General features: G+C 38.7%; 1 protein-coding gene and 1 long non-coding RNA gene across 2 annotated transcripts; both read right to left on the reverse strand.

Annotated features, from left to right (window-relative positions):
- Nucleotides 1-3,149: 3,149 nt before the first annotated feature.
- klf2b (Kruppel like factor 2b) lies at nt 3,150-5,480 on the reverse strand. Its single transcript, XM_028019740.1, has 3 exons — nt 5,119-5,480; nt 4,075-4,978; nt 3,150-3,944 (listed from the first exon to the last, which is right to left on the reverse strand). Exons 1-3 carry the CDS (start codon nt 5,188-5,190, stop codon nt 3,769-3,771), a joined length of 1,152 nt encoding a protein of 383 aa, XP_027875541.1. The 5' UTR covers nt 5,191-5,480; the 3' UTR covers nt 3,150-3,768.
- Nucleotides 5,481-10,248: 4,768 nt separating this feature from the next.
- LOC114146112 (uncharacterized) lies at nt 10,249-19,232 on the reverse strand. The gene is made up of 3 exons (XR_003595845.1): nt 19,221-19,232; nt 14,623-14,626; nt 10,249-10,397 (listed from the first exon to the last, which is right to left on the reverse strand). It is a non-coding gene; the product is annotated as an uncharacterized LOC114146112 (long non-coding RNA).
- Between the last annotated feature and the right edge of the window lie 577 nt (nt 19,233-19,809).

Consider the following 19,809-nt stretch of genomic DNA (forward strand, 5'->3'; position numbering starts at 1 on the left):
TATTCCTGGAAACAACAAAGTAATTCAAAAATACTTAATTTCTCATATCATGAAAGTGGTGGCAGTAGCAGTCAGTAACGCGGTGAATCTGATGAGGCCTCTGACTGAAGACTGTTGCTGTAAGACTGTAATAAAACGCTAACAGCTCAATATCCGTGCAGCAGAGACGATAATCCTCAGTAACATGTCCAGGATGACTCCATGATTTACTGTCAAGCTCTGCTAATCCACCTCATTTGCTTTTGCTGTGCCTCTTTAGTAATGTTTCTGTCTGTATGGTTGGAAAGCCAAGCAGAGAGACAACAGTTCGGGTATAATTTGAGCTTTTACAACTGCAAAACCAATACCTTGTTGCCATGGTTACTTGTCAGCTGTTTAGAAATAAAAAAAAAATCCTTCTAGCTGCACAACGGTCCAAACATGCAACACCTCGACCAAATAAAGTTTGAACAAAAGTCTATCAAAACTGACAGGGCTACTCCAACATATTAATAATAATGAATTTAATTTGTAACACACTTATCAACAAATCTCAAAGAGCTACACACATTTAATCACAGAGAATAACAATAAAAAACGGAAAAGTGAGTAAAATCAAAGCTGAAATGTTTAAAAAGAAAAGAGCGGCGAAATTCATCAGAGAAAGATAAGTTTGAAAAGAAACTTTAATTATTGTTATAGTAAATAAATAATCGAGTAAGGCTTTTAAAAATGCATTCAGTTTGTTTTTAATGTTTCCTTAATATTTTTTAACCTGGAATTGGAAGATCTAGCTTGAAGTTACTGTAATCTTTCCCTAAAATTAAACAGGAAGGCTCAAATATGTACATACATCCTTACTTGAAATAATGTTGCTGCCTTGAACAAAGTGGATGAATAATGAAAGAAAACATTAAATAATTTGTCTTGAGGTCAAATAAACAACTAGCTGTGTCTACATGAAGCTTATTTTTGATAGTGGTCCTTTATCTGTCCTTTTTTTTTTAAATAACATTTTAAAAGCTACCATGACTTCATATTAGCACATTCTTTGCTGAACCTCATCGAGGTTTTCTCCAGAGCTTTCACTGTAAAAACTAAAACTGTATTTTTACACACACCACAAGTTTGCATGCTCTCATCACTGGCTTGAATTTAATGTTTTTTTATTTTATTTTTTCCTTTTTCATTCTGATAAAACAGAGCTTTTTACCACCATGAGAGAAGCTGGACTTTCAGGTCAGTCCACCCGGTCATGTCTGCACCTTTTCCAGTTGACAATAGTCGCTAACTCAGTAACCTTTTTTCTATATTTGGCAACATTTTATACAAAAAAAAATCAGAATTGGCAGTTGATAGGTCAGAAAACTGTAATCGGTGCGCCACTAATTAGAGTAGCAAATTCAAAACCAAAGAAATTTTCAACTGACTGGGACGCATATTCTACGTTCAAAATGTAGAATGTCTATTTATGCACAGAAACCAGCAACAGAATTTATATTTTAAAAAAATCTGTACAAGTTACAGAAGGAATGTAAACTCAGTCTGAGTTTATTGGGAGCAGTGATGGTTATAAAGTAAGGGTCTGCAGTTACACTCCTTTGTGCACCACGGATGCAGTAGTTCATCAGTGAAGGAACTTCTCTATCTGCTGATCACAATAATGATTTAAATCTAAATTAATTCAGTTCTGATGAAAGGAAAGGTCTTTTTTTTTTTGTTTTTCTGGGGGTTTTGAATGTTTGGATGTCTAATTTTAAATGACGTTTGGACTTGACTGAGTACAGGATGAACCAGAGCCACATAAGAAAAACCATGTGCAAACTCTCACACCTATAGACAATTTTGACCTTTTAACCTACCATCCAAATGATTGTGGGAGGAAGCCAGAGTATCCAGAGAGAACTGGGAAAACATGCAGAAAGAGTAAAACCCAGAACCTTCCTGCTGCAAAGCTGTACTGTTCAGACAGTAAGGAATATTTAAGTAAACATTAGTTAGGGGATTTAACTCTGCATGTATACCTAGGATTAGATCAGAGAATCCACAATAAATGCAAACTTCCGCACCAAGATCTTGTTTTTAAAACTTATTAGCATTTTTATATTCTAAAATGAAATTAAAACCTCAATTCAATATAATATTTACACCCATGATGAGTGTCCAGTGTGTCAACTTTTCTCTGTATTTATGGATGTTTATCAAACAGCAGTAAAACTGCAGTGAGACGGTCTGAAGAAATAGATTTTATTTACTCTCCACCTGTTAAAAGACCTTTAAGATATTTATTTCTATTTTAGAGTTTATGCAATAAAATTGGAACTAAAAAAGTGAAATGAGAGTGATACATTTGCATCTTTCACTGTAGATATTTTTTGACCTAGTAGGCACTTCTCCTTTTAAAAAAAAAAAAAAAATTGTAAATTTTTACACGTCGATGGAAACGTTTCATCTTACATGTTTAAAATGCTGCTTTGGGGGCTTTTCTTACATTGAATTTCAGGTGGAGAAGTTTTGAAAGTCGCTCCTGAAAGCAGTAACCTATCTTCTCACAGCTGCCATCTGGCTTTGATATGCGCTCTCAATGCAGGCCTTCATGCAGGAGATACAAATGCTCACTGACACCGTATGTATAATATGAAGCTTGGACCTGGATACTTTGAAACTGTAGTGCAGAGCGACTGTGTGTAATTGTAGTATTAAGGCGCTTTGATGTCCTACTATAATTTCTACCCATCTGAAAGGGAGTCTAAGGGCTCCCTGATGAGGGTTTGCTGTGCCCCTCTGTCCAGACGGCTCCTGGCCTCACTCTGTAATTATGAAAATGGAGTGTTTGTATTTATAGGCTAAGCCCACAAGCGGCTACCCTTCTCTGTCTTGCAGCTGCAAAACATCACTGGAAATCGAGTTGCCCTCAAGTTTTAAGTCAGCATCTTCTATGGCGAGTCGTGTATTTACTTATGTGGGTGACAGGGTAACCTGCAGCTCTGCTGGGTGCGCCTATTTTCAAGCACAGTTGTGAAACCGTATTGAGTGGGTGGATGTGGTTAATCAAAACGAGCGAGCAAGGTGGATCTGAAATGACTAAGTTCACCAGTCAGAGAAATTTTGTTTGTTTTTTCAAATCTGTTCTTTTTAATATTTACAATAAATACACATTTTTTACAGTATAAAATCCATGTACTTATTTATATAAATTTAAGTAAAAAATAATGCACAGGACATCAAGCCCTGATAGTGTACAGAGGGGCTGGATCCAAGAGTTTCACACAGAGAAGAAGAAAATAAATTCCAAATAGGATTAAAATAAGTCAAAAAGGCAGTTCAGGCACATGAGGCAGTTTAAATAAAACATTGTCTCTGCGCTTGTTAGGCAACTGTATGTGCATTTTACCCCTGTCAACAAGAACATATACATTTTTTGGCCACGTCGTTCTGTTACAAAGAGTTTTACAGTAGCACAGTCATAGAAAGGCACTTTTGTGTCAAACACAGCGTTCCAGTTCTGTCAAGGAAGAGTAGTATATACAGGGCCAGCCCCTTCTTGGTCTGCCTGCTCTTAAGCAAACAAAGCTTTTCTAAAGCTTTCTTTATACAACCAAAGTAGTACCAGCTACATTATTAGAAAAAAACATACACTAAAATGTTTTAATTCAATATTTTATATGTATATAAAAACAGAATTTGGCCACATGGAGAGCATTTTAAATAAAAAATACAGCTGAATCACAATACAAAATAATACAATCCCCCCTTTGTGAACACCCCAAAGTCCTCTGCTGAGCTCCTTCACATGTGTCTCTTCATGTGAAGCGCCAAATGGTCAGACCTGGAGAAGGCGCGCTCGCACAGGTGGCACTGGAAGGGTCTGTGTCCGGTGTGTTTACGGAAATGACGGGTCAGCTCGTCGGAGCGGGCGAACTTCCACCCGCAGCCTTCCCAGCTGCAGTGGTATGGCTTCTCACCTGCGTGGAAGAAACACAAGAGGAATACTATTAGTAGGAGTTTTAAGTTCGGATCATCGTGCGTAATTGCGCACAAAAGCTGTAAAAAGATGAGGAGGAAGAGGAGGGAGGAGAGGGAGAGGAAACGTACCAGTGTGAGTTCGCAGATGTGCCTTCAGGTGTGAGCTCTTGGTGTAGGTTTTACCGCAGCCGGCAAACGTGCAGGTGTGCGTTGCCGTGCGCTTCCGCGGCCACGTACGCCTCCCTCTCTTGGGCTTGGACTCCAGCAGCTCCAGCGGGGACGAGGGCGGCGTGAGCATCACCCTCTGCGCGCCCGCGGGCTGCAGGTTGAGACCCTCGTCGTACATCCCGAAGCCGGGGTGCGGAGCGTGGTAGGGCATCTGCATCTGCGGGGCCTGCGGGTGGTGCTGGAAGGACGCCGCCGTGTGGTATTTCTGCTGGAAGCACAGCTGAGCCTGGCAGTCCGTGGCTTGCTGGTCGTCGGGGCTCAGCGGCGGGGTCATGCTGCTGGCCGCCCTCGGAGAGATGGCCACCCGGGGCTGCTCGAAGGACATCATGCACGAAACGTTGCCTTCTTGCTTGATCTTGCTGCAGCTCTGAGGGACCATGCCCATAACGGGGCCGTAGCTGTCCATGGCTGGCTCTATTTTGATGTCCGGGCGGGGGAACGGCGCCGTGTTGACGAAAAATCTCCCCTGAACGCCGGGGTTGCGCGTAACGCCGTAGCCGGCGGGTCCATCGGAGCGGAGCAGCTCCGTCATGAGGCTGGCGCCGTAGGGAGGAGGCGGGGAGCGGTGGTCCTCGGCGGGATACTGCGGCACAGAGTTCCCGGTTGTTGTGTATAAGTTGGGGTCAGCTGTGCCAACGTATTCCACCGCGCTGCCTGATCCGGTTGTGTTGGAGAGAATAAAATCCAGATCCAAGAAATCGCTCAGATCCTCGTCATCCTTTTTGCTCTGACAGTCCAGGGTTTGTACCAGTTCAAGCATGGAGCAACTTGTAGGTGGGAATTTGTCCATGTCTCCTTTCCACCTCTGCGGGGAGAAAATAAAATAAGAATTAGGCATTAGAAATACATTTGCACAAGTTAAGTCTTGCATTTCTTGCTTCTTTAGCGCACAAAAAAGTATTTTAAGTATTTAAAAATCATCCTGCAAGACGAGTGAAAACTTACATTTTCCCAGCTTTTTTCTCTTTGGTTCGAGAACGTCGAAAATGAGGGCAGCATCACTCCTGACAAGGCCATCGTTTAGGGTGAAATAACACTAAAACTTTTTATTTTGGTTAAAGTTAAGCGGAGCGGCAGCCGCGCCAGAGTTTAAGTTACTTTCACCGTGTCCCCCTCTCTCCACAGCTGCGCTTCAAACACATGAACACAAGTTTAAAAGTGGTAGGAGGTCCTCCCCGACTTTATAACTCTCCAAGCGGGGATCGCCTGGCCAATTGTGAGAGCTCAGGAAACAACGTAAAGTTTGGTAAATTTAGCGCTTTATAAAGCAGTGCGGGCTGCCGGGCTCAGTGTGCTGTGTGACAGGCACGGCGCAGCAGCCCTATAAGAAGATGATGACGCAGAAAGCGGCCAACCCACCTTGTAAAAAAAAAAAAAAAAATGTTGCAGGATAAACACACAGCCTGTATAGCAACCATACTTACGTAATATGCACAGAAGAACAAGTCTGATGACAGAAACCGCCGCAGGACAAGACGCACTAACAGCCTCATTTATAAGCTGTCAGTTGTTCGTGTAATCATTACCCCACAGGAGTGAGGCTTTCAGGTGTTCACTAATTAGGTTTTATTTAATCTGAAGTTATGCAGAAAAGATCTGGAAGAAAAAATGGCTTCCTGTACTTACGCAATCACGAGACAGCACAAAAACGTCTAATTGCATTTTTTAATGCAGGAAAAAAAATGTTTAGTTTAGTTTTCATAACTAAATAATTAGTTATGAAAATTATTTTATTTATAAAGAAACATAAAAACGTGTAAAAAACGTTTTAACAATTGTTAAATGATTGTGACGCCGATTGTGTCGGTAGCTACAGCGCTAATGCTAACGTTCAGCTTGCTAGCAGTTGATTAGAAATCATTTCGTTTTAATCAACTACGTTTGTTTTAAACACTTTATGGTCGCAACATTAGCTGCTTTTTGGGTAATCCATTTAAGATTGTAAGTAGCGTTAACCACAATTTAGGCTAGCGTTTTCGTAATGTGCACTGATGGCATAAAACTTTAGATAAGCTTTGGATAACAAATCCTACAAAATGGTTTGCTTAGGCTTCAACCAAAGCTCATTTAGCTGTTAGCTATCCTTGTTTTTTAAGTTTGGGTTGTATTAAAAGTTCCTAACACCAACAAGCCTTGCTTTTAAGTCTGCTAGTACAAGAATTAAATTGGTCTAACTTCAACTTATTTAGCCATAGTGCTAATGGTAAAGCCAAACTTGCTAGCAATCCATTAATCAACTATATTTTTCCCTACACATTAGGCTCACTAGTTGTAAAATTCCAACATTAGATACTTTTTCTTGGGTAATTAATTAAAGTTATCTAGTTTTAGACCATATTAATGCTGAAGATGACTTTAAAGCTCATTGAACCATTTGCTATCTTTATTTTTCATGTTTGGGTTGTATTAGCAATGACTATATCAACTTGGTAAAAGTATTTTTGATCCAGTTTCAAGTGAAAATATCTTAGTACATTTGAAATGAGACAAAACTAAAGTACAAGTAACTTTTCTAAAAGAAAAGAGCTTGTTTTAAAATGAATAATTCCTGAATATTGTTACCAAAGTATTAGTTCCATTGGCATTTTTTTACTTGCTAGAGGAGAGTATTTTTTTACAGTGTACACCATTAATATTTCAGAAACCCTTCATCATTTAATCACAAAACAATTCTAATTTTTGTTTATTTTATTGTGTTTTAGTTGTTCAACTTTTAGTTTCTTTAGAACGTTTCAGGTAAGACCTGTTCTCCAGTGTTAACAAAGCATTTTAAGGACTTGTCTTTAATACTTCTTATAGTGTAGGGAGAGCGGCCATTAACGTTTCATCCACCTGCTTGGCGCGTCTTGCTCTCGGCTCATTATCATTAATGGTAGATGGCTTTTTGTTCCCTCACAGCGGGCTTGTCCAAACAGGCGCCAGGATCGTCTGAATCCGTTTTCGTCGCTCTTTTTCCACGCTGAAACCTCTCGTGATGTAAACATGATTTAGGGTAAACCTCTCTTTCAAGTGTAAATGGCGGACTTTTAAGGGGAACGCGGTGTCGATTGGGGCTGTACATTTGCATCACAACAATCAACTCGCTGGTCCGCTTGTTGTTATTTCTGCAGAGGAATCTGGTTTCTGACGAAGAAGAGGATGGAAGAGTTGTTTGGTCAGCAGGAAAACCGTTTCATTGCCTGCTGTTGCACGACTTGTTTTTGTCTGTTTGCTCTGGAAACGGAACATTTCAAGCTCTAACTTCCATCCACACTTAATTTCTAGAAATGTTTTTTAAGAGTACTATACATATCTAGATCAATGTTAATGATAATGATTAATCAGATTTTTCTATCTCTCGAAATTAAAGTGATGTATTTGTCCATACACAAAATCGTACTTTTGTTAAATTATATTAAGAAAAACACAGTTTTCTATTTAATGAAACAAGACACCATTGGTCTGCTCAAGCGCTGCATAACATCCCAAACATAACACTTTTTCCTCCATGTTTTACGAGTATGAGGTTGTTATTTTTTACTTAGAATACTCCGATTATTCTATTCCTTATTTTAGCCTCATTTGTCCAATGAACATTATTTAAAATGTTTTACTGTTTGTCTCTTTTCCCTGCTCTCAATGCTTTTTTCTTGCATAGCAGAAGTTGCACACTTCCAGTGAAAATTAAACCTGTGCAGCACTTTTCTAAATGTTGGATGTGAATTTTCACATCACCTTTATGAGGGCCTTTTTTTTCATCCTTTCGTGACATTTTTGGGTTTCTGGAGACTTCTTTTAGCATCTTGTTGTCTGCTGGGTAAAAAAACAGACCTGCGGCTTTTGGCAGCTAAAAGTAAAGTAGAATATCTGATTTTCTCTTTTGAAACTTCTTTAAATCCCTCGCCAGTCTCACAAGCTGCTGCAGTCGTCAGAAACGCACCAAATTAAATGTCTGCAAAGTGCTGAGTAATGATGTTCTAAATAAGGACACGTGGTATGAAACACCAAAATATTATTCAGTGTTAAGTGTATTCCTCATAAACAAAAGCATTTTTTAAAACATGATCTGTATTAGTTGTCTGAGTATTGTTAAAATTGAAATATCTAATTGTTCAAATACGTTCATTGCTGTTGGATCGTTGTAAAATAGTTTAAATGTTTGACTTTCAAAGCCTTTTATTTGTTTGTTCCATAAATTATTGAAAAGTTTCTATGTAAAGATACAAAAACCTATTTTAGAGGAAGTGAAACAGAGTCAGCCTACAAAGTGAAACAGAATGGATGCGCCTCCTGCTGCTGCTGCAGGTACGGTATGCAGGCATGATGCGTTGCTGACCTGGGCTCGTCCATGTTGCTCACGTCCATGTGACGGACGCATCACCTGTCATCAGCCTGTCATGTCCAACATGGCCAGTAAACTCTGTGAGTGCAGCTGTGAGGTTTCCACATCCTGGTGCTTGATCTGCACTGAGTTTTCAGTGGAAAGTGCGTCACACAGAGGGAGTCCAGTAAGGCCTGACAGGAAACATTTTTTTATTTGGCCGGCCTGATGGTCGAACCCCTGACCGCTGAGTCTGACCCCGGTTTTTGCCACAACCCTCCTCTGTTTGCTACTAGTGAGAGTGAGCACTCTCACTTCCCTTTTTGCACAACTACCTTGAGTACTTTAAAAAGCTCTCTAGTTTGAATTTAGGGAACTTAATCTCTTGCTGAACTCTTGCTGTCATCTTGTTTTATTAACCAACCCAGATCTGCTTTACTCAAAGATCCTTGAGCAATATCTTAGATTTTTTTTTGAGGTTATGTTAGATGTTTTTGTTTGCTGTGTGTCAGCAGCTCCTTCATCACGTAACCCAATAGAATAACTTTAACATTCGTCATGAAGAAGTTTTAAACTGACCATAAGTTTCTTTACGGTCATCAGGGATGTTGATGTCAAAATAATTTCAGGCTTTGAATGAGGCATTTAAAGTCTGGAATGACTATGTAACGTATAACTTAATAATCTTTTTAAACTAAAAAATGAGAGCACATGTTTGAAGGTTAGGCTATCAAGAAATGTTTGAAGTAGTTCCCTAAGCCAACTGCAAGCACGGTGGTAGCTGTATCATGGTATGAGTATATTTTAAGGGAAAATGTAAATTTATTACATCAAAATTAGACTTTAAGACTCAAACTTATATATATATATATATATATATATATATATATATATATATATATACCTCCTCACTAATATTTGCTTAAACATTCCTGTATCTTTTTTATGTTCAAACACCCAATTTGATCCCATGCCATTTCATTCATTTGGACACAATGCACCTACACAGAATCACAACAGAGTTGTTGTTTTTCATGTCTGATAAACAATTTAAGGTTTTCAGACATGAAGAATCTATTAAAAGTCAGGCCCAAGCTTTAGAAATTAGATTTAAGTCTTGACTTTTACTAGGTCACTCCACCACCTTTTTTTTTCTTTTTGAGCCTTTCAAGAAGAGGGGATTATCTGCAAACTAGAAATGTGCGTTTCTAAAACGTATGTGTTTCTACAGTGCAAACACTGATTGGCTAGTTCCAGTCACAGAAATCCAACAGAAACCTTCAAGAAATCACTCATCTGTGGCGACTCTTATAAAAAGTTGAACAAGAAAATAAGAAGTTATGGATACAATCTTTTAGCTGAAGGATAATCTAAGTAACATTATTTTTTGAATAATTTAATTTTTATTTATTTATAATTGATTTTCAGCTACTAATGTCAGTTTCAAATAATTTCAGTAACCAAAACAAATTTTGTTCTTTTTTTAAAATTTAATCAACATATAACCTTAAATACTTATAAACATCTCAGAAAAATAGCTACCATTAGCAGCAGTGAACAGCGTGGTTCATCTCAGTGCTCTTATTTTGAAATATAACCGGATGTTCTGTATTAAGACAGGCGGTAGGAGAAGTTTAAAACGCGGCTAATGTCGTACCGGCTAACACAATCTGCTTGCCGTTATTATATCTACGTGCTTACTTAGTAAGTCTTCTGATGCCATCGGTTTCAAATGCGTATTTACCGATTAAATTAATGAAAGTACGATGCCAGTGAAGTAAGCTAGCGATATTTAAATGAAAAGAAAAACATCGAACTGAATACGTTAACTTCGTTTCCTGTAGAAACGCCTACGCTGACTTGGCCGTCCAATCGTGTTGCGCCTGATTTTGTTCGTCCAATCAGGTGCGGCTTTAAGGAAAGCCTTCTTTTGGAAACGCCTACATCATCTGCAGACATTCAAGAGTGAACCTCACACACCATCACATTACTACACTCATGTTTAGATGTTTCAAATTATTCCTATAAATGTTGATAATTAAGGTAGATTCATTATTTGACCATTTTTACACAAAAACACAGTGGTTTGAATTGTATTTTTCTCATTAATAACTTAAATTGACAGATTCTTTTTAACATTGAATTGCATGTAAAAAATGTGTGACGATCTGAAAAATCATGGTATGAAAAAAATCCAAATTACTTATTGTGTCACTTCGGGGATAGCTCAGAAGGGGAAAAAACCCAGTAACTTGGCGGCTCGAGTGGGAGCTCTCAGTAATTCAAATGACGTTTTTTGAGCCAGGTTTGTATTTCACCCTGTGCCGTCACTTCCTGTGAATTAATGTGCATGACCGGTGAGATAATTTTATTTAAGCAGTCAGGGCCTCAGACGTAGAATGGGTGGGACACCTTTCTGAGCGCAGCAGCCTTATTTAAAACATGTTCTCAGTGGAGGTTGGACAGAGAGAGAGATTTGTAAGCACTTCATAAAGAACTGATGCACCTTCAAAGGGAGGTCAAAGGTCAGAAACAGGTAATTGTGAGGACTCAGACCCTCTGACTGCCTGTTTAGTTTTTTAGTCCCATCTGCAGCGGAATCTTTCAATGAGGATGAGCAACATTTCTAGAGAAAATTCAGAGAATCCTTCCCTAAAACTGACATTTGCACAACATTTTTACCATTAGGTAATCCACACTATTTCACAACTATAACATCTACTTTCTATTGTTGTTGCTGCTGCTGCCTTATCTTTAGCATTAACCAACTTATCAGCAAGTTGAAGCGTTAATGACAAGTAGTTTTTGTGCCGAACAGCCTGTCTCTACCTTTTCCTTCAAAATAATCCTCTTATCTTTTTGATGCGGTTGACCTAAAAAAAACTTTTCTGTGAATAACTCAAAAACGAATGCCAGGGGTCATCTACTTCTGTTTTTGGGCGGAAATATTTTAAGGTTTTACTTTAAAAACTGCACACACAAAGCAAAAATGCAAACGTGGTTTTCCAGGAATTAGAATAGAAGTGTGATATTTAAATCCAAACCGTGACTAAAGAATAATGGATAAATTACATTAATCTGAAATGTCAATCTGATGGATTTGTAAGAGCACATAAAGTATTTACAGATTTCCTTTGTTTTCTTTATAACACTTAACTGTCCCAGTTGATTAAACTAATTTTATATACGAAAAAATAATCTGATAAAAAAAAAATAAATGTGGTTTTGATTTGTTAAAAGGAATCCAAAAATAATCCAGAAAATCTTAAAGTCCACCCATCAGTTTAACCTGAAGCAAACCAGAAACCCACCTTTGCTTACAAATGATGAAGGTTTTAGAGAGGCCTAGTCAAAGTCTGGACTTAATTCCAGTTGTTGTGTCATGACCTTAAACCATCCATTGAGGCTCAGTTTTTAAAAAAATCCCCAGAGTGGATCAAAATTCCTCCAGTGGGAAGTGAAAGACTAATTGACTGCAGCTGTTTCTGACAGTGGCGGTACAACCAGGACTTGGGGGCAATTACTTTTTGTCAATGAAGTGAATTAAATCATCATTTAAAAACTTTTTTCTTATGTATTTACACAAGTTAACTTTTATGGGAGAAGTTGGTTTGACGATCTGAAACATTTGAGAAGAAATCTGTAAGGGGGTAAATAGTTTTTCAGGGTTTCCCCTAGAAAGCTTGCTAAGCCCTGTGCTCTGAGCGCTAGGGCAGTCCTTCAGCTGCCCGCCAATAAAACATGTTTATAGTTGACAGGAAATTTGAAAATACCACTTGATAGTTATGCGTTATTGGTAGACTGGAAGAGTAATACTTAAACACCAACTATAAAGTCAATAAAAATGGCAATCATTAAACAAAAACTAAGCCTGGTGGGGGCACAAGTAAAGCCTGGTGGCCCGCCAGGCTTATAAGATACTGAGGGAAACCCTGCTTTTTCTCAACGCTGTAAAGGTTTTAAATGATAAAAGAAAAATATGTTTTCCTCCAAGTACTTGCTCCAAAGTGTTGTGATGTTTCATCATGCAGAAGGACTCATGTTCTCCATGATGAAACCTCAGGTTGTCAGTCTAACATTGAGCTGCTTAATTTAATTTAATGAACCCTGGCATGCCTCACGTCTGTGTCAGTTCGGCAAGCTCTTCATCACTTCGGACACCTCAGCCTCATGCACTCTGGCGTACGTGGAAAAACAGCGTGAGAGAGGCAGTGGCGGTCCTGCTGGACATCCTGACTGAACTAGAGTCAGTGGGAGTTTGAGGCTGACTGAGATCCTGCCCTGGTCTCAGAGCTTATATAGCCCAGTTATTTTTAACCGCCCACCCCTTGCTTATTACAGCGCTTCCCCCCTGAAACATTCAGGAAGCACGTTTGGCTCCTTTTCCTGCTCACATGCGGCCAGATTCAAACAGAATCAAAGAATGATAGCATTGAGGCTCTCCAACCACCACAACCTTCCCCCCACTCGCTTTCCTCTCTCTCTCTTTCTCTCTCTTGCTGGAAAAAAACGGGGATAGAAATGTTTAGTACAAAGTTGGCACGCGCCAAAGGAATGACAGAGCTGGCTCCAGTCCTACTCTCAGAAACCCTCAACTATTTGTTAGAAAAACGGCACAGGGACCGTCGAGCACATACGCACTGCTATGTGCTGGCAGCTTTCAGCACCATATTCCTGGGAAAGGTACCTAAAAGAAACAAAAATGTCACAAAAGTTTCCCGAAAAGACTGTGAAACATAAGCAGCAATACTGGATTTTATGAAACTATCAAATTTCTAATGGTATTTCTTTGTAAATTAGGAGCAGTTCAGCTCATTTTCTTCACTTACTGTAGAAAGTTAGTACAGAAACTCTGAGTTTACTGCTCTGGGAAACAGCAGTACTTTGTTTCATGTGTTTTATTAGAATCCATTAGCTTTTATTACAACATTAACACAAACATTTACATTTAATCAAACCCTTATATAAAGGATTTGGTGGCTTTGACTCAATTAAAAGGTAAATTTTTTCAATTCAGTTCAATTCTTCAAAAATGAACCAAATAAATACAAGACAATTAAGACGTATTTCATTCCAGAACTGTACATCTGTACAATATATGATCTCAATGCTTTGCTGGAGTTCCTTTTGCATTATTTGTTGCGTTTATGCAACATAACATGGAGGTGACATTAACGAAGCCCAGACTGTGGGCTTCATTAACGTCACTCATCACAGACTGTGGAAACTTCACAGTGGACCTCAAATAACCTAAATGAAGAAGATGACTTTGGACCGCAGAGCAGAACAGTTCAGTCTTTTTTTATTTGTAGTTTGGGTAATAAGGGGCTTCTGTCATTGTGCTTTAGTTGGTTAACAAAGAATGTGCCGTTGCTCATATCCTGGATGTATCTACATACTCTTAGGACTTGCTATCTCTTTTGCATGTGTGCCTTCCTCTATAACCGTCTTCCTTCCACTCAACTTTCAGTTTCAACCTTTGGACACAGTGTTCTGTAATAGATATTTAGCAAGGACATTTTGTGACTTACCCTTCTGGTGTCAAGACTATAACGTAATCTTTTTGTAATAAAAATCCTCTTTTATTGGCCTTGCATGACTTTTTTGAGAAACAGAATTTGGGGATTTTTATTAACTGTGAGCCAAAATTAGCAGAACTAAACACCTTAGAGATATGTGTTTTCGAACTGAATTACTGAAATCAATGATATTTTAATGGATCACTGAATATCAAATACTGTTTGAATATTAAATACTGTTAATCCTGTATTTAACAGGATTAACAGCTAATCCTGTTAAGTACCATTTATCAGGATTAGCAGAGCAGCTTTAGCAAAAATGGATTAAATAGTTTTATAAATCTGTGATTTTTAGTACCTCAGCTGTAGAGTCATAGCGGTTGCAGAAAACTTTCATCCAATAGTGTGGGCCTCTCTTCTCTCTATCTAGTTTTTGTTAGGGACTTTCTCTGTATAATAAACCTTTTAACTGCCTCCACAAACATACCGGTGGTTTTACTTCTGAAAACAGCTCTGGCTCCTGCTATGTTCCACAGCTTTTGTGCTTTAAAACAGTGAGAGTCTGGCTTCCACAGGACCCAAACATGTGTTTCAACAACCAGCATAGCGTTTAGCAAGTGTTATGGAAACCCACCTTTTAAAAATATGCAGCGCACTAGCTAACATGGCAGGAATAACGGCTACATGTGGATATAATTGAGCCAGTAGAGGACTGAGGGGATGGGGCCTGATTTATTAGCTGTTAACACCAGAAATCAGTGGTCCCACTCATCACACCACACACATACGCACAAGCTCAGGCGAGTGAAAATGTTGTTTTCTTCTACCCAAAGTGCCAAGGAAAGGAACTTTTTGTTTGACAAATGAGAAACGGTGAGCTCTTAAAGCCTTGAAATGGGCCACTGGAACGTTTTCAGATTGCTGCTAGGACCCATGAAAATCCAAAGTGCTTGCCAGGTTTAATGTGCATAACAAGTTACAAGTGTTGGACACACTTTTCATTGTTCACTAAAACATGTTATTCAGGATAAAAATACACAACACTCTCTTGCTAAGCATTAGAGTTAATTGTTACCATTTTGTTGTGAAATGCAGAAATTTGCCCAAAATTGCCAGTTACTACTAACACTGAGGTAACTTCTGAAACTTAACTTCTTATTGGGAAAACAGAATCGCCACTTTGCTGTGAAGGCACACAGCTGCTGATAATTTGTACCCTCAAGAGTAGAGATAATGAAGACTGTAGATGTTGCCTTATATTGGCTATTAATATATGTAAAGATATATTTGGTGTGCAAAATATAATAAAAAGCAGTTAAAAGTGTTTTTAGAGAGGATCTCGCATCTTTTAGCTATTCACGAGGGCTATGATTCCAAACAAGGGGGATAAACTAAGCTAATCAAAATTAAAATAAGTTAGTTAGTGACTGCAATTATGAGCAACGTCTTCTATAAATAAGCAACTGAGATGAGTGTTCTTAGGCAGCTGAGGTGGTTCTGGTATCTGAGCATGATTACTCCTGAGTACTGCTCTTTTGAGTGTTTTCAGGGCACTTTCTCCAGGAACAAGAGGCACAACCAGAACTTGCTATTTTCCTTGGGATTGGGTGATGTAGTGAATGTTGCTGGGAGTGATCGAGGCCTGAGTTTCTTTCCTGGATTTCTTCTCCCTGTGACCTGACCTTAGGGAAGCAAAAGATGATGCTAAATACATTTCAGTTTTTCCAACTTATGACCGGAACTTGGATAAGTTGGGGGTGAGATTATCCCAATTATAATACTGCAACATTTGTTGCAGCATCATAGTACAACCATGGTGAAGGGAATTGATCTTCCCACTAATTACCATTTTAAAGGGGTAGTACTATGTAAAATCAACTGTTGTGAGCTTGATTTTATGTTATAATGTTATTCACTCATCAGAAATATACCTGGAGTTTTGCCTTGATTCTTTTATGTATGTTTGAGAAATCCTTTAATCTCCATGGCAACCAGTGAGGTGTGCAAAACACCTGGTTGGACATAGCCCCACCTCCGAAACGCAGCTCTTCCTCACAGTTGCAGTTTCCAAGCTAACGAGCTTCTGCCTTACAAATCACCCCTCACCCGCAACTCCCCCTCTCAGCTCCTTCAGACTAGCCAGAAGTAGTTAGCAACTGGTGGAGCTGCGCATCTGCTGAGCTCTTTATATGAGCAACACTGGTAAAAATGTTGTTAAATAAAGGAGTGATGTGATGACTTTCTGAAAGTGGAGTTTGAGAAATTTCAAGGCGTCAAATTACAAAGTCAAATTCCTTTAGAATCATATTAATATAGCATTTTATATCTGAAGGCAACATAGATACTTTATGATTCTGTAAACTGGCCCTTTAAAAAGTAACTTCAGAATCCAAATCTTCTTTTGTGCAAATACTTCAGTGTTGGTACAATGCCTTTGTGGAAACTTCAGTTCAGCCTTTCTGTTCTGTTTGCACTCATTTCCAGCTCATCCAGTGTCAGCAGGTTCACTCATCTGTTAGATCCTAACCTATTTGCTCAGGATCATTCTGTATAAAGCCTTTCCTGCTGAAAACTGAGGGAGGCCTGCGTATTTTTTCCCCCCATCATGTGGTACCACGGCCCCAGACCTGTTCGCATTTGAAAATGCCGAACTAAACTGTGCCAGCTGTTCAAATAACATAACCCCAGCTTCAACACAGGTTCTCCATTGAAGCCACGCTCCACTTGATTGAGTGATCCAGCCTGCAGTGCACTTTATGGTGTACACACCTCAAAATGGCGACATTTGTAAAAAGGCTAATAAAAACATTCCTGGAGCATGGAATGCTCCCAGGTATTTCCTTCCTTACACCTGGTTACCATTCCTGCTGCGCACTCGGCTGTTTTCAAAGCAACACTCTCTTTCAGAGACTGGATATTGGTTCTGCTTGTATGAATGTGCATTGTAGGTCGTCAGAGGGAGAACAGGTAAAGGCTGGAGTTAAAGTTTTAAAAGTGTGATGCAATTTCAGCTAAATGCTAAGGAGCAGCAGGATGAATATGAGGCAAAACGAGCGAGTATGACTTAGAGCTTGGTGACAAAAAGCCTAGAACGGTCTTGTCAGCGTCTGTCATCATGTATGAAATCCTGGGGGAGTTCGGTAACATTTTATCAGCTAAAGCGTCACATAGGTCAAAAAGTCAGGTCAGGTGCCGCTGAGTGGAAAACTATTGGTGGCTCTGACAAAGCTGCATCATTTTATATATTAGATCATGTTTACAGTTGGGTTATGGAGCATTTCAAAGATTGCATTTTAAAATACTAACAGCGGTTCACATGTTACTCATCAACAGGGGATTCTGAAATTATTGATGCACAAAAAGTGAAATCATTTTATACTGGAACTGAAGTTTGTCATCGCTTGGGAGGGATTGTAGTCCAGTGTGAAAATGTTGCTGTGTTTTTTGGTTCAGAGCCATTTGCTGATTCTGTAAGCAATCAAAAAGCAAAATACAGTTTTTTTCAACATGGTGTACAGCAGAGAAACTATGTCTGTGTTTTTCTCCATCCATTGTCCATGTCATGTCCTTGTTGGAGCAACTAATCCTGACATAAGAAGAAATTAAATCATCCTGTAAATCCCTGGAATGACAAAGGAAATTATAAAAATATATTCTAAAAATAGGGACTTTTTCCTTTGGTTGCATCTTTTCTCCTTTTTATATGTGACAATACTTGGCAGTAGACCTTTTACTGAGCCCACACCAAAAGAACGTTTGGTGATTTTGGCTTTTGGTATTGTTGTGGTGTGGGATGGCATCAACCCCACTGGGAAAACAAAGCTTGTCTTTTCCGTTTCAAAGCATCAAAGCATTTAGAAGTGATTCCGCAGCCAGCTGCAATCGCAACTCCAAATCGTCCAAGATGTCAGGTTTGTTTTAAACCAGTTTCTTCACAAAAATGGCTTTGAAATCTTTCAAATACCCTACTCTTTGGTTCTTCTTGTAGATGCTCAAATAAATGACCAGTGTGATGAGTAACTGGACTATTCTTTAGACGTTTTCTTTCTCTAAAACCAAGTGAGATTTTCCATTGCTGTGTGTTTGAGACCACTTTCATTTTATGTTATAAAGACTTTCCCAGTACATTTCACTTTTCAGTATATCAAGTCTGATTGTGACACGTGTTAAAAAACAGCCACATCCAAACTTCCTTGTTGGTATGGGATTTTTTTGGGTGCTATTTTGTAGCAATTTATTCTCCAAACATGGTGTGTGAAAGAACAACCAAACTATTTCATATTAGATCATAATTTATCTTGACGTCACCAAATTCTACAAACTTTAAACAAGCTTTAGCATTGTTTTTCTTCTTCAGCAGTGGAGACTTGTGCAACAAGTTTGAATTGTGGCTAGTGCATTATTTGGTTCTTCTGATACCTTGGTCAAGAGAAGCATTTTTATAGGCCCTCAATTCGCACCAAACCAACACAATATGAATATCTAATATCTACGTTTTGCACCTTCTTTTCATCATGGGCTCCATACCTATATGTTGATTCATTTGGTGTTGATTTCTTTGTATGTAGGGATTCATGCAATATCTACCAACATATAATTCAATGTGAATAGCCCTTTTAGTAATGTATTTCCTGAGAAAAAATCTTTCAATCCTTCTTGGTGTACAATAGTTTGTCAAGCAAGAAAAATAGATGATTCAGCAGCTGAATAAAGAAAAGCCTTTTCAGGGACAGAAGGTCAAACCACAGCCAGTTCATCTCCTCCCTTGAGGCCTTGTTTGATGACATTACCTGAGGAAAGATTGACCTCTGCTTAAACTTAAATAACTCCTCACTGAGAACCGCACATACTAGACAAGGTCTGGAAAAACAAGCAATATTAAAACATGAATTCAGAGTCTTGTTTCAAGCTCAGCAATATTAATCAAACAAAACTCTGTCTTGACTCATACTAGAAACTTAAAGTTAGGAAAACTCTAAGTCTGATACTTCTACTTTGAGCTGTAGGGTCTTGTTTTGTCTCATGCAGTTCTCTAAATTTGATAGATAGAAACTGTTTACCTAAAATGATCTGAAAGCAATATGATCACAAATATGTAACTGTTTGAGGATTTTAAGACATGAGTAAATCAAATAATTGGCATTATGCAAAGTCATGGTGGATTTCTTGTGAAATTATTCATGGAGAATGTTTGTGTAAACCGAAAAAGCTCTTAAAGCAGCTTTGACTTTGATTGCAGAATCTGGAATTTGCACTAGTAAAGCAATTTCTGCTTGATGATCTAAATTCAAGATCATGTAGGTGTTTTCTGCAGGTAACTTTCTTAAAGTAACATCAACCCTCAGTCAAAGTGTAAAGCAAAGGAGTCGTTAAAGTCCTACTACCATTAAATTACCTTATGATGAGTGAATTAAAACAACAGATAATTAATTGAATTGTGAGCACAGCCAAATCACTACATCTTGATTACAGTTAAATCGGTTAAAGGGAGTGTTTTGGAACAGAGGGTGGATCTACAACTGAGTAATTTAGATTTTTGGGTTTGGTTGCAGAGGACAGAGGTGATAACAACCCGTGGTTGTCAAAAAAAAACGAGATCCGGTGTGTACCACCGTTATGGCACGCGCAGAATTCATATTTTGATGTGTCCCTCTTTCACTCTTAGCCAGATGACAGGAATTGGTGATTGTAGTGTGGTTTGTCAGCTAACCAGGTGGATCCACAACGCTAAAAATTGAGTTCGCACAATTGCAAAACATTCAGTTCATGATTTGTGAAGTGTGCTACCTCAACGGGGAGAGTGGTTTGTCGACCACA

The sequence above is a fragment of the Xiphophorus couchianus genome, chromosome 6 (genome assembly GCF_001444195.1).
Source record: "Xiphophorus couchianus chromosome 6, X_couchianus-1.0, whole genome shotgun sequence".
Classification (NCBI taxonomy): domain Eukaryota; kingdom Metazoa; phylum Chordata; class Actinopteri; order Cyprinodontiformes; family Poeciliidae; genus Xiphophorus; species Xiphophorus couchianus.

Coding starts and splice junctions, on each gene's coding strand:
- klf2b (XM_028019740.1), bottom strand. CDS start 5,190: ATGGCCTTGTCAGGAGTGATGCTGCCCTCATTTTCGACGTTCTCGAAC. Junction 4,979..5,118: donor GAGAAAAAAGCTGGGAAAAT/GTAAGTTTTCAC, acceptor TTCTCCCCGCAG/AGGTGGAAAGGAGACATGGA. Junction 3,945..4,074: donor ACATCTGCGAACTCACACTG/GTACGTTTCCTC, acceptor TCTTCCACGCAG/GTGAGAAGCCATACCACTGC.